The sequence below is a fragment of the Zootoca vivipara genome, chromosome 1, assembly GCF_965207765.1.
Source record: "Zootoca vivipara chromosome 1, rZooViv2.hap1.1, whole genome shotgun sequence".
In the NCBI taxonomy this organism is placed as follows: Eukaryota; Metazoa; Chordata; class Lepidosauria; order Squamata; family Lacertidae; genus Zootoca; species Zootoca vivipara.
This window is the reverse complement of record NC_142582.1, coordinates 92,660,840-92,682,133: the sequence shown is the minus strand read 5'-3', so window position 1 is coordinate 92,682,133 and position 21,294 is coordinate 92,660,840. Positions and strand designations below refer to the sequence as shown.

Genomic DNA, 21,294 nt, shown 5'->3' with positions numbered 1-21,294 from the left:
TAAAAAGTCTCCATTAGCTGCTACTTATATTCCTCTCCCATTCACAAAGAGCTCCTTGCAGAGCCGGTCCGCAGAAATCGGAAGCTGACTTCCTTTTTGGCTTCTGTTTTTACCAAATTAGTTAATTTACACCTAATTTCTTCTTTAAAAAATTTTTTTTTGGCTTTTACCTGTGATCAGAAGATCCACTGCTTTCGGCGACGGTATGTGGCTTTGGCTGTAGGGTGTGATGAAGCTGTGAGTGGACTCAAGCCCCTTCCCCTCCCCCCCTAGCAGCACTTGCAATGGGAAGGTCGGGGTTAGGGGTGAGATCCCACGCTCTGCTGGACCCCTGGAGTCCCCACTAATCCGTGGTTTTTTTTGGGGGGGGGGGAACCTAGCCCTGGCGCTCACCCCCGATGTCCTGTCAGCCAGGACCGTGTCGTCTTTAATCGCAGCAGACCGGAAGTCACCCCTGGTCATCATTCAAGGCACCCCAGGGCACACTGGTTGAGAACTACTGCTGTAAGTAGTCACACAATTAACTTCATGCCTAGTTTGACCCTTAGATCAGTACCGTATGTGTACTGCAGCAACTAAGAGGCTTCCTATATCTTTCAGCCAAACTGAATGCAGTGGGGTCTCCAAAGGCAAACTTTATTTCATTCAGTTTGGGTTTCTTAAGGATAAATTAGCAGAAAGTTCATGCCGATGGTTGGGTAGTGATAAAGCGGGATATCAAATCCAAACTCCCTCCTCCTCCTTCTAAGAACCTGCATTTTCAGTGACTTCTGTTGTGGCACTGATGACTACATGAGAGCTGGGAGGAGAAAAGAGCAATAAACAGATCACATTAGCTCTGTTGTAAAATGGTGGAACTCACCCAACAGCAAATTCCCCTAGAGAAAAATATGGCTGCCCTCATGTACTTAACATGCTAGCCATTTATTTTATTTTCTGTACAATGCCCTGGTAGCCTTACAAGGCCATTATATATCTACAATTCCATAGGAAGGGACCACACATTATGACATGCAATCACTTCCTGGGACCATTTCAAAACAGTTTTTTAAAAAAGCAAAAAACGGTTCAGTAAAATAGAAACACCGTCGCCCGAACCCACCCACCCACTCACCTTTCCCCATCTACCTCTTTTCCCCCTTTCCTTCCCAATGTCTCAACAAATGGAACTGATCTGTAAAAATGTTATGAGAGACATTGCACATATTTCTGTAAACCAAGAAAACCCTTAATAAATAAATAAATAAATAAATAAATAAAAGCAAAAAAAACCTGCAGTTATTAGCTGCTCTAAACAGAAAGAAGTGCTTTTTTTTTTCTTTTTTGTAAAACGGGCCAGCTTTTTTGTTTTTCCCAGGATTTTCTTAAAAAATAAATAAATCTGCCGATGAACAGGATGAAACTGAGCCAGTTTTCTGAAAAGGCTAAACCAGCATTAGATGGAAAAGGGTGGATCCATCTGTCCGTGCTGTGAAAATGCCTCTTCCTTTCTGCCAGTACCTGTCTTGAGGCAAACAAAGCACACCCCTCTACCCATGTAGCATGACGAAGCCAAGGCGCACTCAAGCCATCCACTCAATAGCATAGTTCAAAGACGCTTTCCACACAGCATATTTCATGCAAGGTGGTGGTGTTTTTTTAAAAAGAAAAGTAATGAAAGTATTGGAGCCTGTGGGTTTCTACTCTTTCTTTGCAGCAAGTCAATGTCCACTTCATTGCTAAGTAGCTGTAGTTACTCACCTGAACCTATATTGCTCCTCTTTCCTATGCCAAAAAAGCTGTTCTTAATTTCTGCCATGGACTCCGAAAGCTGTAAAAGTGATAAGTACATCAGTGTTGTGTATCCTGTCATGACTCGGCACCTTTGGGCTTTGTCCCAGGAGGACAAAGGGGGACGGGACAGTTGGAAACCGTTCACCTCCCTCCATCCCTTCTGCTTCTAGCATGGGGATATGACTTCCAACTCCCTCTCTTTCTGAGAGGGAGTTGCTTGAATATTGGGAGGGCTGTGGGCAGCAGTCTAGGATGGTGGATTAAGGACCTATCCACACTTAGCTTTCTCCTCCGCTCTTTCCAGGCACATCGTGATTTAATGCTCTGTGTCCAAGGCGCCCCCCCCTCTTTTTTTTTTGCCCTGGCGCTTTCCCTGTGAAACCCTGCTCTTTACAGTTGAAGCGCAACAAACAGCAATTTGGGTTAAACACAGGACTGCCTCTGAAGATGGTTTGGAAGCTTCAGCTGGTACAGAAGTTAGTGGTCAGGTTGCTCGCAGGGGCAAGATGGTCTGAGCATATTACACTGATCCTGGCGCAACTGCACTGGCCGCCGGTTAGTTTCTGGGTCCAATTCAAAGTGCTTGTTTTGACCTATAAAGCCTTAAACAGTTCAGGACTGAAATACCTCAAGGACTGCCTCTCATATGAACTAATTCGGACCCTGCACTCATCATCTGAGGCCTTTTATTGTGTGCCTCCCCTCTGAGAGGTCTAGAGGGTGGCAACATGGGAACGGGCCTTTTCTGTGGTGGCTCTGTCATGGCTCTGTGGAATGCTCTCCCCAATGAGGTTTGCCTGGCCCCTTCATTACATATCTTTAGGCGGCAGGTGAAAATGTTTCTCTTCAACCAGGCCTTTGGTGGATTAACATTCTATAGCCGTTTAAATGTGTCTGTGGGAGGGGGAATTGTTAGTTTGTTTTGCTTTTGTTTCTGCTTTATTTGTTTTTTGTGTTTTCAGTTTGTATTTATGTTGCGAACTGCTATGTGGTCTTTGGATGATGCCAACTTGTTGAATGGAGATGCCTGGCATGGTTATTTTGCATGCAGTTGTTTTTGGCACATTCAGATCATTGCACACCTAGAACTGTACTGAGAGGTGGAGGAAAAGCCTGTCTATGGCTGTTACCAGGTAATAGCAAGAAATAGGATCTCTACCACCAGAGCTTGTATCCAGTAAAGTAAGGTAAAGGTAAAGGGACCCCTGACCATTAGGTCCAGTTGTGACTGACTCTGGGGTTGCGGCGCTCATCTCACTCTATTGGCCAAGGGAGCCGGCGTACAGCTTCCAGGTCATGACTAAGCCGCTTCTGGCGAACCAGAGCAGCACACGGAAACGCCATTTACCTTCCTGCCTGAGCGGTACCTATTTATCTACTTGCACTTAGACGTGCTTTCGAACTGCTAGGTTGGCAGGAGCAGGGACTGAGCAACGGGAGCTCACCCCGTCGTGGGGATTCGAACCAGTCAAGTAGTAGAAGACAATTGTCACCATCCTGACTTCCTTTGAACTTCCCAGAGGAATCTGGGTGGCCACTGTTGAAGTGCTTGATAAGATGGACCTGATCCAACAAACACAATTATATTCTAAAGTGCTCTCCTAAGACAATGTGAGACATTCTATCCTCCAGAGATTTTGTTGTAATATATTGAGCCTTAGAATTATCAACTCGGTTCAAAGGACATATAAAAGTAAAAGAAATAATAAGAGGAGGATGACTGGGAATTAATTCAGTCTATAAAGAAAAAGTCTTTCCCCCTTTTGTTTCTTGCTATCATAATAGCACTGTGTGGGCTTGTGTGGGCTTGTACCATTGAGCATGAGAGCTCAGGGAAGGGGGAGAAAATTCCAACATCATTTTTGCTCCGAGCACCAGCAGAGATTTTCTTTGAGAAGGATCCAGGGGTCATGAAAATTAAACAGCGTAGGCAGGCTCGTCAGTAGGATTCCTCCCCCTCTCCTAATGGTAATTAATTTAAAACACATACACACAAAAAACCCAGCCTTTTGAAACTAGCCCATCAGCTATACAAGCCACGTTTCCTTACACATTTTAACCTATAATTGCATTTAAGTGAAATGTGTGATTAGTAGAACTGTGAGATCTTGGCAGGAAAACATGTTTCTTTCCCCCCCCCCCCATCCCTCTGCACCCCCAAATATATTTAGTATTAGCTTGACCTTCTGGATGGGATTAAAGAGCTGTACGGTATGTTTTAGCTTGTGGAATGAGAAAGGGGCACGAGGAAGAAGAAACCCCAGGACAGAAACAGGGTATAGCTCTTGAAAGTGCTGTGATGGGAGTTTCATAGGCTTCTGCAGGGGGTGGAGTGGAAACACTTTGCTTAGCAATGGAGCAATCCATGCAGAAAACTTATATATTCCCCGATTCATGTTCCTATGGCAGCAGCCTCATTTGTAGAACAAAATGCTGCAGCCCTGGACTCAGACACTAGTCGTTTTCTTCCACCAAGACCCTTATCCTATTCTTTAAGGTAGCTGGAGGATATGGTGCCGTGTGTGTGTGTGTGTGTGTGTGTGTGTGTGTGTGTGTGTGAGAGAGAGAGAGAGAGAGAGAGAGAGAGAGAATCAGTGTGGAGTGCTCCTTATCTTAGTGAAATGTTTGTATAGTAATTGCTAGGCTTGCCAAATTGCTTCTCTGGCCCTTCCTGACTGCAAAACAATGCTTTTGTACATTAATTGTTCAGGGAACCTTGGAGTTGATCAGCTGGGGAGGGGAAAAAGGCTTTGGGAATCTTTTATAATAATTTAAAAAATACTGTTAAACTAAACATCCCAGTTTCAGTTCCGGAAAGCAAGGTATTTTGTCTTTCTGTGCATATTTCTGCGTGGTGTGGTATTTAAGGTCATTTTCTTCTGTTGATACGGCAGCTGTTCACTTTCCCCTTCGGCCAACAGAAGTATATCCAAAGATGTCACAACTAAAACAGAAAGGTGTTAGCAAGGTGACACTGCGTGGCAGCATTTTCTGGCCTGGGGAGGTGAGGTGGAAAAGGAATGTATTTATTTGAAATTTTATATCCCCCTCAGAAGTATAAATGCTCTTCAGGTTGGCTAACAAGGGCGGGGCACCCAATAAAACTGATCCAAACTGAGCTAAAAATGGCAAGAGTCAGTAAAAGACAAGTGCATTAAAACCACATTCAGTTGGCATCTGAAAAGAACTGGGGAAATAAGAATAATAATAATTTCTCTCCCCCCCAACTTCTTTGGGGGGGGGCGTTTGTGTGTTTGTAGATGGGCTTCGCCCCCTGCCTTGTGTCGAGGTGCACACCCGACAACTTTGGGGTTCCCTCCCCAAAGGTCAATAACTCTGGGCAACCCTTTCCTAAAATAATAAAGCATGATTTTTATTTTTTATTTTAAGTGTCTGCGGCTTCCTTGAAAAAAATCTGGTAACCATAGTGTATATGCCGAGTGAGCCTCCCTGAAGAGAGCATTGCATAAGTGAGGTGCCACAGCCGAAACGGCACTCTCAGTTGCTGCAACCTGCCTCAAGGCAACCAGAGAGGGGCTTCTAACACTGATTATGTGGCAGTGGGCAGTCATGCAGTCCCTAGGCCAGGGTGTCCAGGTCTTTAAAGAGCTTTAAAGGTGAGCACCACCTATACGTTGGAACAGAAGCAGACTGGCAGCCAATGAATGTTTTTCACAGCCAACTTAGGTTGAACTGACAGTGCCTCCATGCTGTTTGGATTGGGCCACCCGCCCCAAACCTCTTTTTAATTAAGAAGCTCAAATAACTGATTTGCCAAAATCTTTTGCAAATTTGGGGTGAGAGAGAGAGAGAGAGAGAGAGAGAGAGAGAGAGAGAGAGAGAGAGAGAGAGAGAGAGAGAAAGCATGCAGATACAACTTTTTGACTTTGTTTTTAAAATACAGTAGCCACCTCCAGGATTAGGTAGCATGCTGTTGTGTTGGACCTGTGCATTTCTTTAACAATCTGACCTTCTCACAGGGTGTTCCTCTCCTTGAGTTTGACCATCACAAATTAGCTATGCCTGTGTTAGTCTTTGATCAACACTGTTCAATTAGGTGAGTCTTTGAGACTGTCTTTAATGGGAATCCACTTTCATGTCACGTCAGGTTGGCCTTGGAAGTCAGTGGGGAGCCATAAGTGCAAGATGGAGGCCTTGCGTCTCCATGCACAAATGCCTGATTACGTGACGATGCTAATGGTTTTTCCTTTCTTTGTTTCAGAAAAAAGCATGGCAGACGTTAAAAACAATTGTCAATTTGCCAGTCATCAGTCCCTTCAAGAAGCGATACTCCTGGGTGCAGCTGGCTGGTCACACAGGTGAAAACTTTTCTTGGCTGTTGTCTCTGTACAAATAGGAAGCTTATAATAAAATGGTTGTTAAAAATGGAAGGATTGAAAGGATTTTGAGGGCAATATGCCCCCATTCTTTACCTGGATACTGCAAACCGATCAGCCCTAAATGCCTAGATTATCTCTGGCGAGAGAACTGCTTTTTCTATCTGATTGTCAATATGCTATGCACTCTGGACCTTCGGGGAAGGGCAACAAGCACTTTCAAATAAGTAAATTGATGGGAAAAGGAAGCATATTAATTGACTAAGTCTGCTTGTTTGTCTAGCAGACAGATTATGAGTTGTTTGCGGTTCTGGAGCCATTCCAGTGTGACCTCTAAGCTTGTAGAAATCTTTTTAAAATAATCACATTTGATATAAAACAGTGGGTTTTCTCCAGTTGTGCTGCCCAGCAGAATGGGTTGGATAGGCATTTTTTTTTGGGGGGGGGGGGTTTAACACCAGAAGTTTGGAGAACCCTCCAAACCCTCCAAAGTAGATTTAGAGGGGCACAGAGACACTGTGGGGCAAGGGGAGGAGAGACGTTTTAAACAGTTGTTTCCCTACCTGTTGTGCCATGAGAAACGTTACTAGTACCTGCTTAGCAACATGGTTGGAGATAGCCCGGTATCTTCTTAACTTCACTAATGCAAAGAAAAATGTATAATACACAGGGTCAGTTTTTCTGACAAGGACAGTAACCAGAAGATTGAAAATAAATGCTAGTAAGGAGTTCCTAATAGATATGAACCTAGTCTGTTTTGTGAATTTAAAAAAGAGTAATCATGTCTTGATTGTGCAGCTTGGTAGTACTCGATTTGTGTTTTCACTTAAACAATGGCATGCAAGATAAGATTTGTCCATGAAACTAGCCTCTCAGTTGCTTTTTCTTTGTGAAATGTCTGGAATAGATGTAAATCATTTGCATCCTTCAGGACTTAGCTGTGTGTGTGTGTGTGTCCATGTGTGTGTCTGTGTCCACAGACCTATGTAGGCTTCTATATCTAAGTCTGTGGTCCAACCTTACACATGAAAGTTTCTGGAGCCTAAGCTCAAGGCCACTGCTGCAGTGTAGTGAAAGTATACGTCACAGAGAATGGAAAGGAAAGTTTGGTAGGGTGGCCAGTAAGGAGCTGCTTAAGCAGATTATGTTTAATGTAGTGTTTGTAGAAATGGCTGGAATATCTCAGGCCAAGCTTTTTCTTTTTACTTTCATTTTCTTTTTTTAAAAAAAATTGGCTTGATGTAATTTAAGCATGGTTGCTTTAGTGCTCCTATAGTAACTGACTGAGGTTAACGGAAAACGTAAGTCAACAAAGCTATGTGCAGAGTTCTCTGGAGCAGGAGGCATTTCCTTGTATAAAAATGAATAGGATTAATTGATTACAGCTCATTTTGCATTGATTCCAAGAGAACCCTGTGAATTCTGATGCTGGCTACAGAGAATTCTGCAATTGCAGGAGCTAACATGAACCAGCTTACAATGCAGGAAGACAATGTAAGATTCAGGTTCAGCCTTGTTGGCTGCGTTTTAGGGTATAAATTTGTTTCAGAAGGCAATGGATTAATAGATTTATGAATTAATAGACATTTGAGTGAAACAAAAACAGATCCTGACATTACACTCGCCTTGGCAGTTGCGGAAGCTGCTTCCTCTGTACCTCTTGTCGCAGCCAGCTTCATTTTGTTGGCTGTGTGGCTGAGACTTGATTCCTTTGGAACCTCAGAGTAGTGAAATTTTGGAGCTGCAGGATTCCGAGGGCACAGGAGGAAGAGCGTGTGTGTACTCAAAGTGCACAACTTGGCTTCTAGACATGGCTTGTTGGTTAATGATCAGTGACTGATAGCTTCTCTCTTGTGTGCTAAGAGCAGGTACAGGATGGAGCTCAGTTCAGGACATAGTGGTAGCATTGCATAGATTTTATCACTGAATCTGGCTATCAAAGTAATAATGTGGTTTGCCCTGTTAACCTCCTGTGTAGTCTAGTGCATTTAGACATGGACATGTTTATATGATTAGTGGAGACAACTTTTTATGTGATTCCATCTGAATGCTGGCTGTGTGTGTGTGTTAACAGGCACTGTTTGCGTTGGGTGTTCTTTTTACAAGGCACATATGTTACTGTTCCAGGAAAGTATTTCAGCAGGAAGAAAGAGGTGCGGCAGTCAAACTAGGCGGAGAGACCTTTCCCTCCTACCAGACTGAAAGTTGCAAGTTATCATGCCAAATCCAAATCACTTTATTTCAGCTTTAAGCTCATAGACATAATAAAACAAGAGCAGAAACGCACACAATTTGATTTACAATTAAAAGGTAAAATAGCTTAAAGGATATACAGAATTAGATAAGGATATAATAAAAAATTTCAAGTTGTATATAACAATCCATTCCGTCTCTTTTATGTCAAAACAGAAGTTAATTTTTTTGCCATTTGTAGAGTTACAAACAGATTTGTGTCTTGCAATAAAAAAGCAAGGTGAGAATCTTCCAGATGCCCGGGGAGTTTTTGAATTAGTGGTAGCAATAAATTCTTACGGACAATATAAAGGACATATAAACACTATGATTCTGTTTACTGCAGGGAGTTTCAAGGCAGCTGACGGTGGAACGATTCTGAAGCGCTACTCTGAGAATGAAGAGAAGTGCTTTGAGCTGCTGATGAACGACCCACTGCGCTCCTGCGTCCCTGTCTTCCATGGTGTGGTGGAGAGAGATGGCGAGTCCTACATGCAACTAGATGACCTTCTAGCTAATTTTGAAGGGCCTTGTGTGATGGACTGCAAGATGGGAATCAGGTGGGAGGCATTAAACAACAATAACCCTGCTGTCTCATTGTGGGCGGCTTGTTGATAGCTGTGATTTTGAGGGGATGGCAGTCTGGTGTTGGGTCAATCCATCCCTCAACTTCATGTGGATTGTGAGCCCCTTCTGCCTTCTGATGAACAGATGGTACATTGGCCATATTTGAACATCATGGTGTGCATTAAACAATGACTTACCACACATGAGCAAAATCAAATTTGCTTGCGCCTGTAGGAAACAAACCATGGTTCCTGGCTTAGTGTTACATTTGAACTAGTGATAATACTTTGTTTTGCTGCTAACAAACTATAGTGAGTAAGCCAATAACAAACCTTGGCTACAGATTGTGGATTTTTTTTGTTTTTAAAAAAACCCACACACATTTAGCTACACCAGTGCTTCTCCTTTACCCTTGCCATGGATTGTGGCTCGGAGTTCAAAGTCCTGACATTGATTGGTCAAAGTGTTGTTTTTTTAAAATGTGATGCTATCTTGAAGAGGGTAATTATTACTCTATGTAACGAACACTGAGCTCCCTATAAGATAAATGGAAATGGCATGGAAATATTCTTGGGCGTATCAAATAAGTGCTCAATTTCATATTATTTTTGCAGGACATATTTGGAGGAAGAATTGACTAAAGCACGAGAGAAACCAAAGCTGCGTAAGGACATGTATAAGAAAATGATCGATGTAGATCCTCTGGCACCCACTGAGGAGGAGAACTCACAGCATGCAGTGACCAAACCACGCTATATGCAGTGGAGGGAGACAATCAGCTCCAGTGCTAACTTGGGTTTCAGGATCGAAGGGATTAAGGTGGGACATCTTCCATTCCTAAACTAGCTTTCCCTAGCTGCAGCATCCTAGACTGGATACACACCAGAAAGTCAATGTGCACATGAGCTGCACAGATCCATTTTTCCCCTGTGCTCATGGGTCACCCACACACAAGCACTTCAGCTGAACTTTATCTTGGCATTTCCCATTCACGCTAATGGCTGGTGCTTGATGTGATGCACCTGAATAACAGTTGCTGGAAACCACAGGAGGGGAGAGTGCTCTTGTTCTCAAATCCTGCTTGTGGGTTTTCCATAGGCATCTGGTTGGCCATTGTGAGATCGGGATGATGTGTGTTTGTGTGGTACACAAATAAAGTAACCTGTTGGAAAGAAGGCCATGCTTTGGTGTTAGTTGACAAATGTGGAGGATGCTGCCAGATTTTCTCCATCAATGAGTGCAATGCTGGCATTGCAGAATGCGCTGTGCTTCTAGTGTACCATCTGGCAACAGACTGAAAGGATATTTTCGCTGCCCTCACAGGCTTGCTGTAGTACATCACTTCAGAGTGCTGCTGGATGTCTCTGCCCACGATGTGCACTGCAGTTTCATAACTTTCCCTTGTCAAGACACATACATTTGTTGTGTTAGGGTGGCCCACACTTTTGCAGCCAAATATTACATGCACAAGGCCAAATCTGACTCAGATAGGTTTTGTACTACAACCCAGAGCAGAATTTTATCAGTTTTCTAGGGCTCTTTTGCATTGCATCCAGAAGCATGACTTAATAGCATAGCTTGCTTTCATTAAGTGTCAGTAGTCGTTCATTTTATCCTGCCCACCTTGTTTATAATGTACACCATATCCTAAAATACATGTTTGTATTAGAGTCTCAGTGATACTTTATGTATGTGATGTATTTAATACAGTTATATCCTGTTTGCCACCTGAGGAGCTTATGGTTAGACTGAGAGTGACTAGCTGAGGTTACCTAAGGAGCTTCATGGCTGAGTAGGGATTTGAACCTGGGTCTTGCCAGTCATAATCTGGCACTGTGTATCAGGGATGTCGGACTTCAAGCTCAAGGGATCTACTTTATGTCTAACTAGAACCCTGAAATCCACTGACCAGAGCTAGTCATTTAGAATTAAATAATTCCAAGGAATTTGATTTGAATACCAGAACTGAATGGAGCCCCTTCCTTCCACACAAAAATCCATTCCTGGTCACCCTATGTTTTTCAGAGGAACAGCTTCCAGCTATATAACGTGGGATGAAGCGGGTACATTTTATAGCTGCTGTTGTTAATACAATTGGTAGCCAGAAATCCTTGCCATTCTACTGCAAATCACCCAAAGATCTACCTTCTGCCCTCCCCTGCTCTGCATCAGACTGCTGTAAATTCAGCAGCTAATATTCAGGGTAGGGGTAACCATCCTGGTGGAGTTAGTTTAGCTGCCTCTGAGGAAAAGCCAGCCAACTTCACCTTTTGAGGATTCTTCTTCTCTTTGTCCCCATGCTGGTGCCTTCCCTTTCTTCTTTCCTCTGTGTTCAGAAGGATGTCTTCCACCTCCCTTCTTTTTATTCCTTACAGAAGGCTGATGGGACTTGTAACACCAACTTCAAGACAACGAAGACATGGGACCAAGTCTTCCAGGTTTTTGCGGAATTCATTAAGGGAGATACAACTATATTGGTAAGCTATACTTAGAAGTTTGAGGCTGGCCCTTTGCTGGCCTGGCTCATTAAATCTGTGAGAGCTGGTGGCAGACGAATAGGGAGAGGGAGCTCTGGACATTTCAGGAGCCCCAGGTGCCGTCACTTCCTCCAGAGCAGCTGGTAATAAGACCCATTATTTTAAGAAGCTCTCGCCAGATTTCTTTAACCTGGGTAAAAGGTTGACCCAATGCATCATCTTGGGTGGGGAGAGGTTGGATGTGTGATAGTAAACCAACTCCCAGTTTTCTTAGACATAGATCTGCTATCATTGATGTTGGCTGCTTCATCTCTCTCTTTTGTTTTAAAATTATTGTATTTTATAATTGCTGTATATTTTGGAGGCTTATCTGGCTGAACAGTGACTGATAAATATTAATATCACACTATAAGTAGGACTTTTCCCTGGTTTTGTGGTATTATTGTAGTCATAGTTTAAGCATATGAAAGGAAGGTAACACATTGTATTCTGCATCCCTGCAGTGAGGCCCTTTGTATACCAAGAACACAGATCAGCTCTGAACATGATCCTCTTACCAGGGTTCCTATCTGGCACAAAACGCTTGTGCTTTGTAGGCTTTAGACCTCTGACCTCATTAGCAGATGTATGATGCTGTTTCTTTTCATTGACAGAGTAACATTGTTCAGATTGCATCATGGGTGGTGGGGAACATTTTTCCATGCTGCGTTTCCCACACTATGAACAGATGAGCTGAAAGCCTTCAGGGAGAAAATTACAGATGTTTAGCTCTCACTAATCGCCGGCTCTGGGACCCACACACTTGTGCAATGGGTGAATTGTAACTTAAAACACCAAAAGAGCATAATGTGCCCAAAAAATTGGCTCACGAAACTCCCATTCTCAGAATATTTGTGTTTATGTTTCTGGTGGGTAGTATCTTAAATTACTCTGTAGTAAAGCAGATGCGGGTGGCGCTTGCTGATCAGAAGGTCGGCAGTTCGAATCCCCGCGATGGGGTGAGCTCCCATTGTTCGGTCCCAGCTCCTGCCCACCTAGCAGTTTGAAAGCACATCAAAGTTCAAATAGATAAATAGGTACCACTCCGGCGGGAATGTAAACAGCGTTTCCATGCTCTGCTCTGGTTTGGCAGAAGTGGCTTAGTCATGCTAGCCACATGACCCAGAAGCTGTCTGCGGACAAACGCCGGCTCCCTTGGCCTATAGAGCGAGATGAGCGCCACAACCCCAGAGTCGTCCACGACTGGACCTAACGGTCAGGGGTCCTTTACCTTTACCTTTAAAGCAGTCTCTGAAGCAATTTCCTCCACCTATCAGGTTTTTAAATTTTTTGTATGGCAGTAAAATGTTACATGATTCAACCTCCCACCCCTTCTTTTCACAGAAAAAATACTTGAGGCGTCTGTATGACATTCGTGGTGTTCTTGAGTCTTCTAATTTCTTTAAACGGCATGAGGTGAGCTGTGGGTGAGAGAGAAGGCCAAGGAGGCAGCATGTGAAGAAAACAGTGTAGCATCAAGACTGGATTCCTGCAATGCCTTCTGTCTCTGTGTGTGTGGAGTGGGGGAAGCTGTCCTTGGGATTGGTTTGGAAGCTGCTGCAGAATACAGGAGCTAGGTTGCCCAGAGAGGTAACCTACCATGAGCACATAACACTCCCATGAAAGGAGCTGCACTAGCCTGCCACTTCAGCTACTGAGCTGAGTTTAAGGTTCTGCTGTTTGTTTAGAAGGCCCTAAGCAAATTGGGAGAGAATGAGAGAATGCCACCTCCTATAGAAACCTACCCACTCCCTGAGGTCATCAGATGATGTTCTTTGCAAGAGATCCATCATTTAGTCAGCTGAAGGAGAGTTTTCGCACTCATCATGTGGAACAGCCTCCCCTCAGAAATAAGGCAGCCAACTAGATGGTGACAATGATCATTAGTATTCTTATTTTATTTATATGCCGCCCATATGACTGGGTTCCCCAGCCACTCTGGGAGGCTTCCACAAAATTATAAAACCACAGTAAAAAACCAACCATTAAAAACTCCCCTACCTTCGGCTGTCTTCTAAAAGTCAGATAATTGTTTATTTCCCTGACATCTGATGGGAGGGCGTTCCACAGGGCGGGTGCCACCACCGAGAATGCCCTGGTTCCCTGTAACCTCACTTCTCGCAGTGAGGGAGCCGCCAGAAGGCCCTCAGAGCTGGACCTCAGTGCCTGGGCTGAATGATGTGGGGTGGAGACTTTAAGTAGACGCTTAAGATGTTTCCTGACCATTAAACAGTGTGGGGGCAGCCTGGTAACTGGATGCTACACTATTTGGATTTTTTAAATGTTCTGTGTTTTATTGTTCGTGGTATATTTTATTATCTGTGCACTGCTTTGAGGTATTTTAAATATAAAGCAGTATTAAAATGCTCCTGGTAAATAAACAAAAACTTGAGAACATTAAAAGAGTCTGCTGGATCAGGCCAGTGGATTCCTCAGTGAATTTGTTTAATCCTCAACTACAGGCATGTGTTGGCCCTAAGTTTATGGTGGGTGGAGCCAGGAACAGCAAGACGCCAGGTTTTCACGAAATATCTAGTAGCCTCTCTCTCTCTCTCCCTCCCCTCTGCAGGTAATTGGAAGTTCACTGCTGTTTGTGCATGATGATAGTGGGCATGCCAATGTATGGCTCATTGATTTTGGAAAGACTACCCTTCTTCCAGATGAGCAGACCTTGGATCATAGGATCCCTTGGCAGGAAGGGAACCGGGAGGATGGCTACTTACTTGGACTGGACAATTTGATCGACATCTTAGAAAATATATTTGAGAGATGAGAGGGGCTGGCACAAAGTCTTTATAGGACCGCTCAGTTGCTTTTAATTTTTCCAGAATCAACACCCCCCCTCCCCAGTCAGAGGGAAGGCTTTTAAAACTTTTGCCAGACTCTGGGGGCATTACCCTGCTGCAAAAACGAGGTGGAAACTCAGAGCCAGCCTCTGGGAGCCTGAGAAATCCAGGGTTAGCCATGAATGCAAAGGGCTAACCAACTAACAGAATAATTTTCTAAAGATTTGGACGTTGGAGCAGGACAACTACTTCCTGGAGTGAAAGTTGCTTGGAGCACATGGGACAGAAAATACTGGAATTCTCCTCTGAAATATCTTCAAAAGTAATAAGCAGACTTTTTAACCTTCATGCTGCTGCTGCTGCTGCTCACACTGCTAGATAGGAATGTTCCCATCCCATGCATTCACTTGTGTGCCAGGCAGCTTGGTACTTGGCGAAGAATTTATAAACTCTCATTCATATATACATATGTAATTCTTCTAGTTTTAATGGTGGTGCAGAAAAGTTTAAAGATGCGCACAAAGTGCTGTTGAAGCTTTAGAAACCAAAGGGCGCCTTGGGCTCTAGGAGCCAGTGCAAGAGTTTTTGTGCCCTACACAACTCTCCATACCCCTCTGTTCCTTCTCGTCTTCTACCATTCCATTTTGTCGCCAACTGCTTCCCACAAATTAGTTTATTTGTGCCAAAACACGTGCAGCTTGCCATTAAGCCCCTCCCCCAAATATATTGCACACATCTACCCCGCAACCCTGACCACAACTGTGCAACAGGTAAGTCCTACTGATTTTTAATCAGCCATCCAAAACTAATCATGGGCAGAACTGCAGTCTAATGCATGCTTTGGTTTGAACCTGCGCACCCACCCCACATTGCTATAGAGGAACCTGAATCAGCTCTACCGGTTAGAGGAGCTGCCATGGTAATGGAGAAGCAGAGGTTGAAACCAGACAATTCCAGTTTGCGCCAGGCTTTGTATTACTGCTTCTTTATGATTGCTAGCCTCTCCTTTTCTTCACCTGAGACTGTGCATAAAGCTGTCCAGGTTTTAAAGTGTGTGATCCAAGACAGACTTTGCCTTCCGGGGAGCAAGCAGTCAATTTCGGGGTGACTGAATTTCATTGAGGTTGGTGGTGGCCTAGAAGTGACCACTCGTGAGCTGGAATGCATATGACTTATTTGTGGGATCACATCTTAGTGACTTGGTTTATTTAGTAAGCAAAGCAAAACTAACTAAATTTAGGGGATGTTGAAATGTTTCACATGCAGAAATCAGAACAACCGGTCAAGTTGCTTGGTGTTGAAATTACTTGGATCAGCAGATTTTTGCAAGAATTAAAAAAGAATAATTCTCCCTATAGATCTAGTTACAGGTAGGTAGCCGTGTTGGTCTGAGTCGAAGCAAAATAAAAAAATTCCTTCAGTAGCACCTTAAAGACCAACTGAGTTTATATTTTGGTATGAGCTTTCGTGTGCATGCACACTTCTTCAGATACTGAAGGTATCTGAAGAAGTGTGCATGCACACGAAAGCTCATACCAAAATATAAACTCAGTTGGTCTTTAAGGTGCTACTGAAGGAATTTTTTTATTTTTCTCCCTATAGAGGTGTACTGGGCACTTGAAACATTAGGTGCTAAGCACTTCATTTGGGCAAAGTATATCCACTTGGTGTATCAGGTGAATGTGGTATCTCTCATGCAAAGGGTTATTTTAGGACTGTTGTGAAGGTGATAGTTTGCATAACAGGGAAATATTGTGATAAAAACTCCTTTCCCCTGAGAGATGCTTGAAGTCACATGGATTGCCCCCTGATCATCATGGACTGGTATTGCAGAATGCATCTCCACTGTTCCAACATTCCAGCCACACAATTCCAATGACCATGCCATGCTCAGTTATGTATTTGCACAATTATTGACCATGGATCCAGAGCTCCATGCAGGCAGACATGGCATTCTTAAAGTTGCGGAGGAAAGCACAGGAAAACAGCCAGTGGCCATTGTGTGGTGACTGGGTAGTCATGGCCCCGTGGTCCTATCTCATGCAGTCTGCCTTAGGCTAAATCGTGCAGAATTCACCCATTGCATGCTCCATAGCTAAAGGTATAAGAGATCCCTAGTCTGGCAGCATTGTCATGACTTTGCCAGACGTGAAACCAGCGGTCAGAGCAGCTAGTAGATATCTTCCAGGTTTTCAAATATTTACCCGTGAAGTTAGTTTTTTAACAATACCCTTTGCTCACCCATTCTTAGTAGGTAACTTATTTGGGCTTCCTTTCCTCTGCCACTTGGCTTGGTGTCAGTTTTGGCAGACTTTGGCATGAGGCCAGTTTTAGGATGAGCAACAGCAGGTCTTCAGCTCCCTACAGCCTAACCTGCACTGGCCGTGGACAAATGGGTGGGAGAGTAAAACCTTAGGAGTCTGTAACACAGCAGCAGAAATGGGTTGCTTCGGCTATCGAGCTCCATGCTTCTGCTGAGAAAAGCTTATTAAAGCATTGCAAATTCTTGCCCAACAGGTGGTGGAGAGGAAACCCCACCTTAACATTCATTATGGAATTCAGAACCAGCAACCCAAGAGAGATGTACTGATGGTACTCTGAAACAAGCTCCTTTGGCTTAAGCTTGTAATTAATTATCCCCAGGACATTGTTTTAAGAAATATAGGATTAGCTGGAAAGTCCATCTAGCAGAGCTGATAAAGGATTTAGTTGGGTGCAGTGTTTTAAAAATCAAAATTGAAAATAGCAGTTTGTAAAATAATACCAGTTATTCTTTGAAATTTGTATTCTAAAAGTCCTTTTGTGTAATGGAGAACTATTCCTTTATATGTTGTTGCTGGTGGTGGTGATGATGGGGTGTGTGTGTGTTGGGAAGGAAGTGTGTTCATAATCGGCATGGGTAGAAGAAGTGGTTTTCAAATGGCTTCCATGATCTGCTAGCCTTTTAGAGTAGTGGGTTGAAAGGGGTTTCTGTGTAGCACAAGAGGTTCGAAGGGGAGGGATTTAGAGGTAAGCTTGGATACTGTTGCTTGCCAAGTTTTTACGTAGCCCTATTTGTGGGTCATGATATAAAACCAATGTTTAAAATGCTGAAAGTGCAACACAGGAAAGGGAAGAACTCCCAACAGGTTGCTGCCCATTCTACTCTACCCTGGGCCAGCAAACATTTGTGATGACGCTCTCCTCTAGATTTGGAGGCGTCTGGCCTTAGAATGCATATGGGCACTATCTTTCTCAGTATTGTAAATATAGTCAATATCCAGCATAGTCAAGGCCTGGTGGCTGTGAGGGAGGGAAGGTCTCGCTGTGCATGTGGACTTGACACTATTGGATATCTGACAGCCTCTCTCCACCCATCTTTGCCAACTCTATGGCTGATTGGACTTCAGTGCTTCTTCCCCCTACCGGTACTCATTCTCACCCTCATAGTAACCGCCTGGTCCATATCAACCAACCCAACCAGCAAGCTGCTGCTGCTCAGACACACACACATACACAAAACAGGATCACACTGGTTGTTTTGTCTGTCCCATTGCCCACTCTTGGTAGCATTAAACTCTCAATCCTTTAGTTCCAACTGTTCTCAGCAGCAGGAACACTCGAAAAGTTCTGTCTGTTGCAGCAGCCAATGCTTGCTTCAGTCTGCTGCAGCTTCGCTGAAAACACCCTGATCAAGAGAGCTTGTGGGCTCCAATTGCTTTTTCCTTATTTAAAAATGTGGTTGGTTTTGAGGAGGAGGAAGAGGAGGAGGTGCTATAAAGTAGCACTTTGCGCTGGAGGATGTGAACATTTCCTCCAGGTCTGCTGATCGACTTTCTCCCACCTCTTTAAAATGCAAACTGGAACGTGCCTACCTCACAGGGTTGTTGTGAGGATCCGTAAATTGTTTTAATAAGTTTATATTGATTTGTGGAAGAAAAGTGCAATATAAAAAACTGCAAGGAATCTGAATAGGTATGGAAAGGACTGTTCCATAGTCCCCCGGAGGATATAAATTTGTGGAAACTTCAGTCCAGAAAAGGCAGGTATACCTTTTATATGCTGCAGGTGCTTCTGCAGGAAAGCTGCTTCTACAAGGAGGCTTAATATTGGAAAATGGGTTGTTTTTTGTTTAAATAACTTAACTGAATTTTCCATGGAAGGATGATAAAGCCAGAAGGTGGTGGTGGCAGGATGTAGGTTGGTATTTTTACGCCAACAATGCCGTGTGGAAGCTGGGAAAAAGCTTGCATGAGGACCACCAGTCCTACAATAAACACTTGCCTGGAAGCATCATTGATGAGAAAATTTCCTCCTCCTAGATTCTGTGAATAGACTAAAGCGATGGGGAATCTTGTTTTTAAATAGTTGACTTGGGCTACATTTCTACTCGTGTTACTACAAACCAGACAAAAAAAAAAAAAGCTTGTCTCATCTACAGAGGATGTTGCTTTGAACACTACAGTGCAAAAAATATTCTGAAATCCTAACTGTATAGGTTGATTTTATTACTTCCAAAATGTGCTATAACAAATAAATTTAACTGAAAACAGGTGCCCACTCATTTAATCTTTTCTGTTCTTTCTTAAATGGTGGTAGCTAAGGGCCAAACTTGTCATGATGTTGAAGGGGCGCACACTTAAAAAAAAATTAGAAATAGCTTCTGTGGAGAGAGGTCTGGCCCTTCCTATCAAATAACAACTTCAAAGGAGGGATTTTCCTCAACACAGTAGGGAAGGGAAAGGTTAACTAATCCGTCTCAGGCCAACTGTGATCCCAACAATTGCCAATTCCTCTTCTTGCTTTTTAAGAGCATATGCAAGTTGGTATTTTTTTATGGTACAATAATATACTGTGCCGCACGCCATAGCTGCCAAGTTTTCCCTTTTCTCGCGAGGAAGCCTATTCAGCATAAGGGGAAATCCCTTTAAAAAAGGGATAACTTGGCAGCTATGCCGCACGCTGATTATACTTTTGCTGCCAAACTGCTATTTCGTGGCAAAGGCTGTGCTTTCTGCTTTATATGGTATTCACTTAAGTTCTCATCTGGGCTAAAAAGAGTGCAGGGAATTGTGTTACAGGTAGGTAGCCGTGTTGGTCCGAGTCAAAGCAAAATAAAAAAATTCCTTCAGTAGCACCTTAAAGACCAACTAAGTTTTTATTTTGGTATGAGCTTTCGTGTGCATGCACACTTCTTCAGATACACAGATACACAGGGAATTGTGTGTTAGCTAATAAGGTTTTGAAAAGGAATAACTCTTTTGGGTGATCATCTATCAGTGCTGTGTGAATGCTTAACGGTGGAAGAGCAAAGTAATCCTTTTCTTAAATAATAGGTGTTTGTAACATTGCTATCCAGATGACGCCTGAGACAAAGAACTTTCCTTCATTTGAAGACATTTTTGAGGGGTAAGCTGGAAGGTGCATGTTAAATGCTTATAGGGTATTTCTTGCCTCAGTTAGCTTCAGGCATCCTTAAGAAGCAAATAAAAAATGCCACCCTGTTCCTGTAGAATTGGTACCACTATGTAAATCATTGTGATATGACTGAAAATTATTATAGTGTGGGGATTTTATTTGGGAAGAGGAAGGTGCTTTGAAAGCAGAATTGCTGTTCTTGAGTGTAGAGTCCAATTTGTTTCAAGAACACTCAAAGCCTGTTTGCTAGAGGTGACAAGTAATGCTTCTCTAGGATCATTTTCATCTCTCTTGTTCAGACAAACAAAGCTATTGCTCAGCATAAAACTCAGTGGACAGTGCCACTGATGTCTGCGTTATACAGAGAACCAGTGCTTTTTTGTGCTGGTACGATCATCACTATTTTTGCTGCATGTGACAGCCATTTTGAGCTGGTATACACAGCACTTTCATTAGGACATTAGTACTGGGATCTAATTTTTTAAAAACCATAAAAGCTCTGTATCATCTATTTCTCCCCAATGAGGGGTGCAAACTAGCTATTTAACAGAGATGTTCTATTTTCCTTCTAACCAGTGATTAGTGGACAACAGAAGACCAAACAGCTGTGTTAGGATGTCTTTATTTATGTGTTGCAAATATAGAAGTATACGCTTTTATCTGATTTTAAATTGCATAGAAGCATGTGGTTCACATATTTACAGTGTCCCCCAAAGGGCAAGATGGCAAGCTGTGCTGCTATTCTCGGAGGTAATAGCAGATCAAAAGCAATTTGTGTAAGTATAAAAGCGTGAAGAATGTCAAAGCTCTCTTAGCGCCATCATAGAAAACTATTTGTTTGGATTGTTTGTGGAAAAGGCAAGAGAGGAAATGGGGTCGATCACTGCCCAATTTAAAGGATAGCTGGGTTTTTCAGCCTAGCAAGAGGCAGAGCAGAGTGAGAGAAAATAGCATAATTTTAATTCATTCTGTTGTTGGTATCTTCGTTATAAAGTCCCTACTCTAGCACACGGTGCCAATACAAAGTCTATATACTTGTATCACACAGATATAATATGGAAACCACAAGAGCTATTTCCCCAAAAGAACAGTACTAAAGGAATTCTTGGAAAATAATTGAGTTAAACTAAGGAGAAAAGAACTATAAAACTAGGCTTTGAGAGTGCTCTCTACTTTTGTACCATCAGTTTGTTCTCTTGCTCACTCAATCACACACGCCACTTGCTATCATGTGACTGAATTCTTTTTTTGTTGACGGATGTATTTGGGTCTGTTTCAATTCTAAGAGTCCATGGAAATATGCCCATTCGTGTCGATGAGGATGGTGCAAGATCATGACATCTATGATTAAAATGGCATGCAAATATACATATGCATATCATTTATATTACCTATCAAATTATAAGGAAGTAAATAGCTGAAACGACCTTAGTATAATGCAACGTTTGAGAACCACCCAAAGGAAAACAAGCTGAGCCAAACGTGAAGAAACTGCCTTTTGTAGTTTTAGAAAGCTTCGCACAAAATCGGTACAGCAAAGCTGTTCCCCCGCCCCTTGGTCTGAAAAACTATCACATCATCGTAATAAGAGACTAAAAGTTCTGAAGTTCAGTCCTATTGATTTCAGTGGCCCTTGTTTCCTCTAAGTGTGCTTAAAATGATAAACAAAATGTCCACAGAGTTTGG

The 21,294-nt window shown here is 43.0% G+C and overlaps 1 protein-coding gene across 2 annotated transcripts in view; it reads left to right on the top strand.

The window, feature by feature from the left end:
• ITPKA (inositol-trisphosphate 3-kinase A) overlaps window positions 1–14,676 on the top strand; it is a 58,296-nt gene extending 43,620 nt beyond the window's left edge. Inside the window, exons 2-7 of one of the 2 annotated variants that reach the window (XM_035111740.3) lie at window positions 5,996–6,092; window positions 8,689–8,902; window positions 9,524–9,728; window positions 11,285–11,386; window positions 12,770–12,841; window positions 13,995–14,676. In XM_035111740.3, coding sequence (XP_034967631.2) covers window positions 5,996–6,092; window positions 8,689–8,902; window positions 9,524–9,728; window positions 11,285–11,386; window positions 12,770–12,841; window positions 13,995–14,198 — 894 coding nt within the window. In that variant the 3' untranslated portion in view covers window positions 14,199–14,676. The remainder of the gene's footprint in view (window positions 1–5,995; window positions 6,093–8,688; window positions 8,903–9,523; window positions 9,729–11,284; window positions 11,387–12,769; window positions 12,842–13,994) is intronic. The other variant, XM_088670586.1, reaches the window with a different exon arrangement.
• Window positions 14,677–21,294: the final 6,618 nt, after the last annotated feature.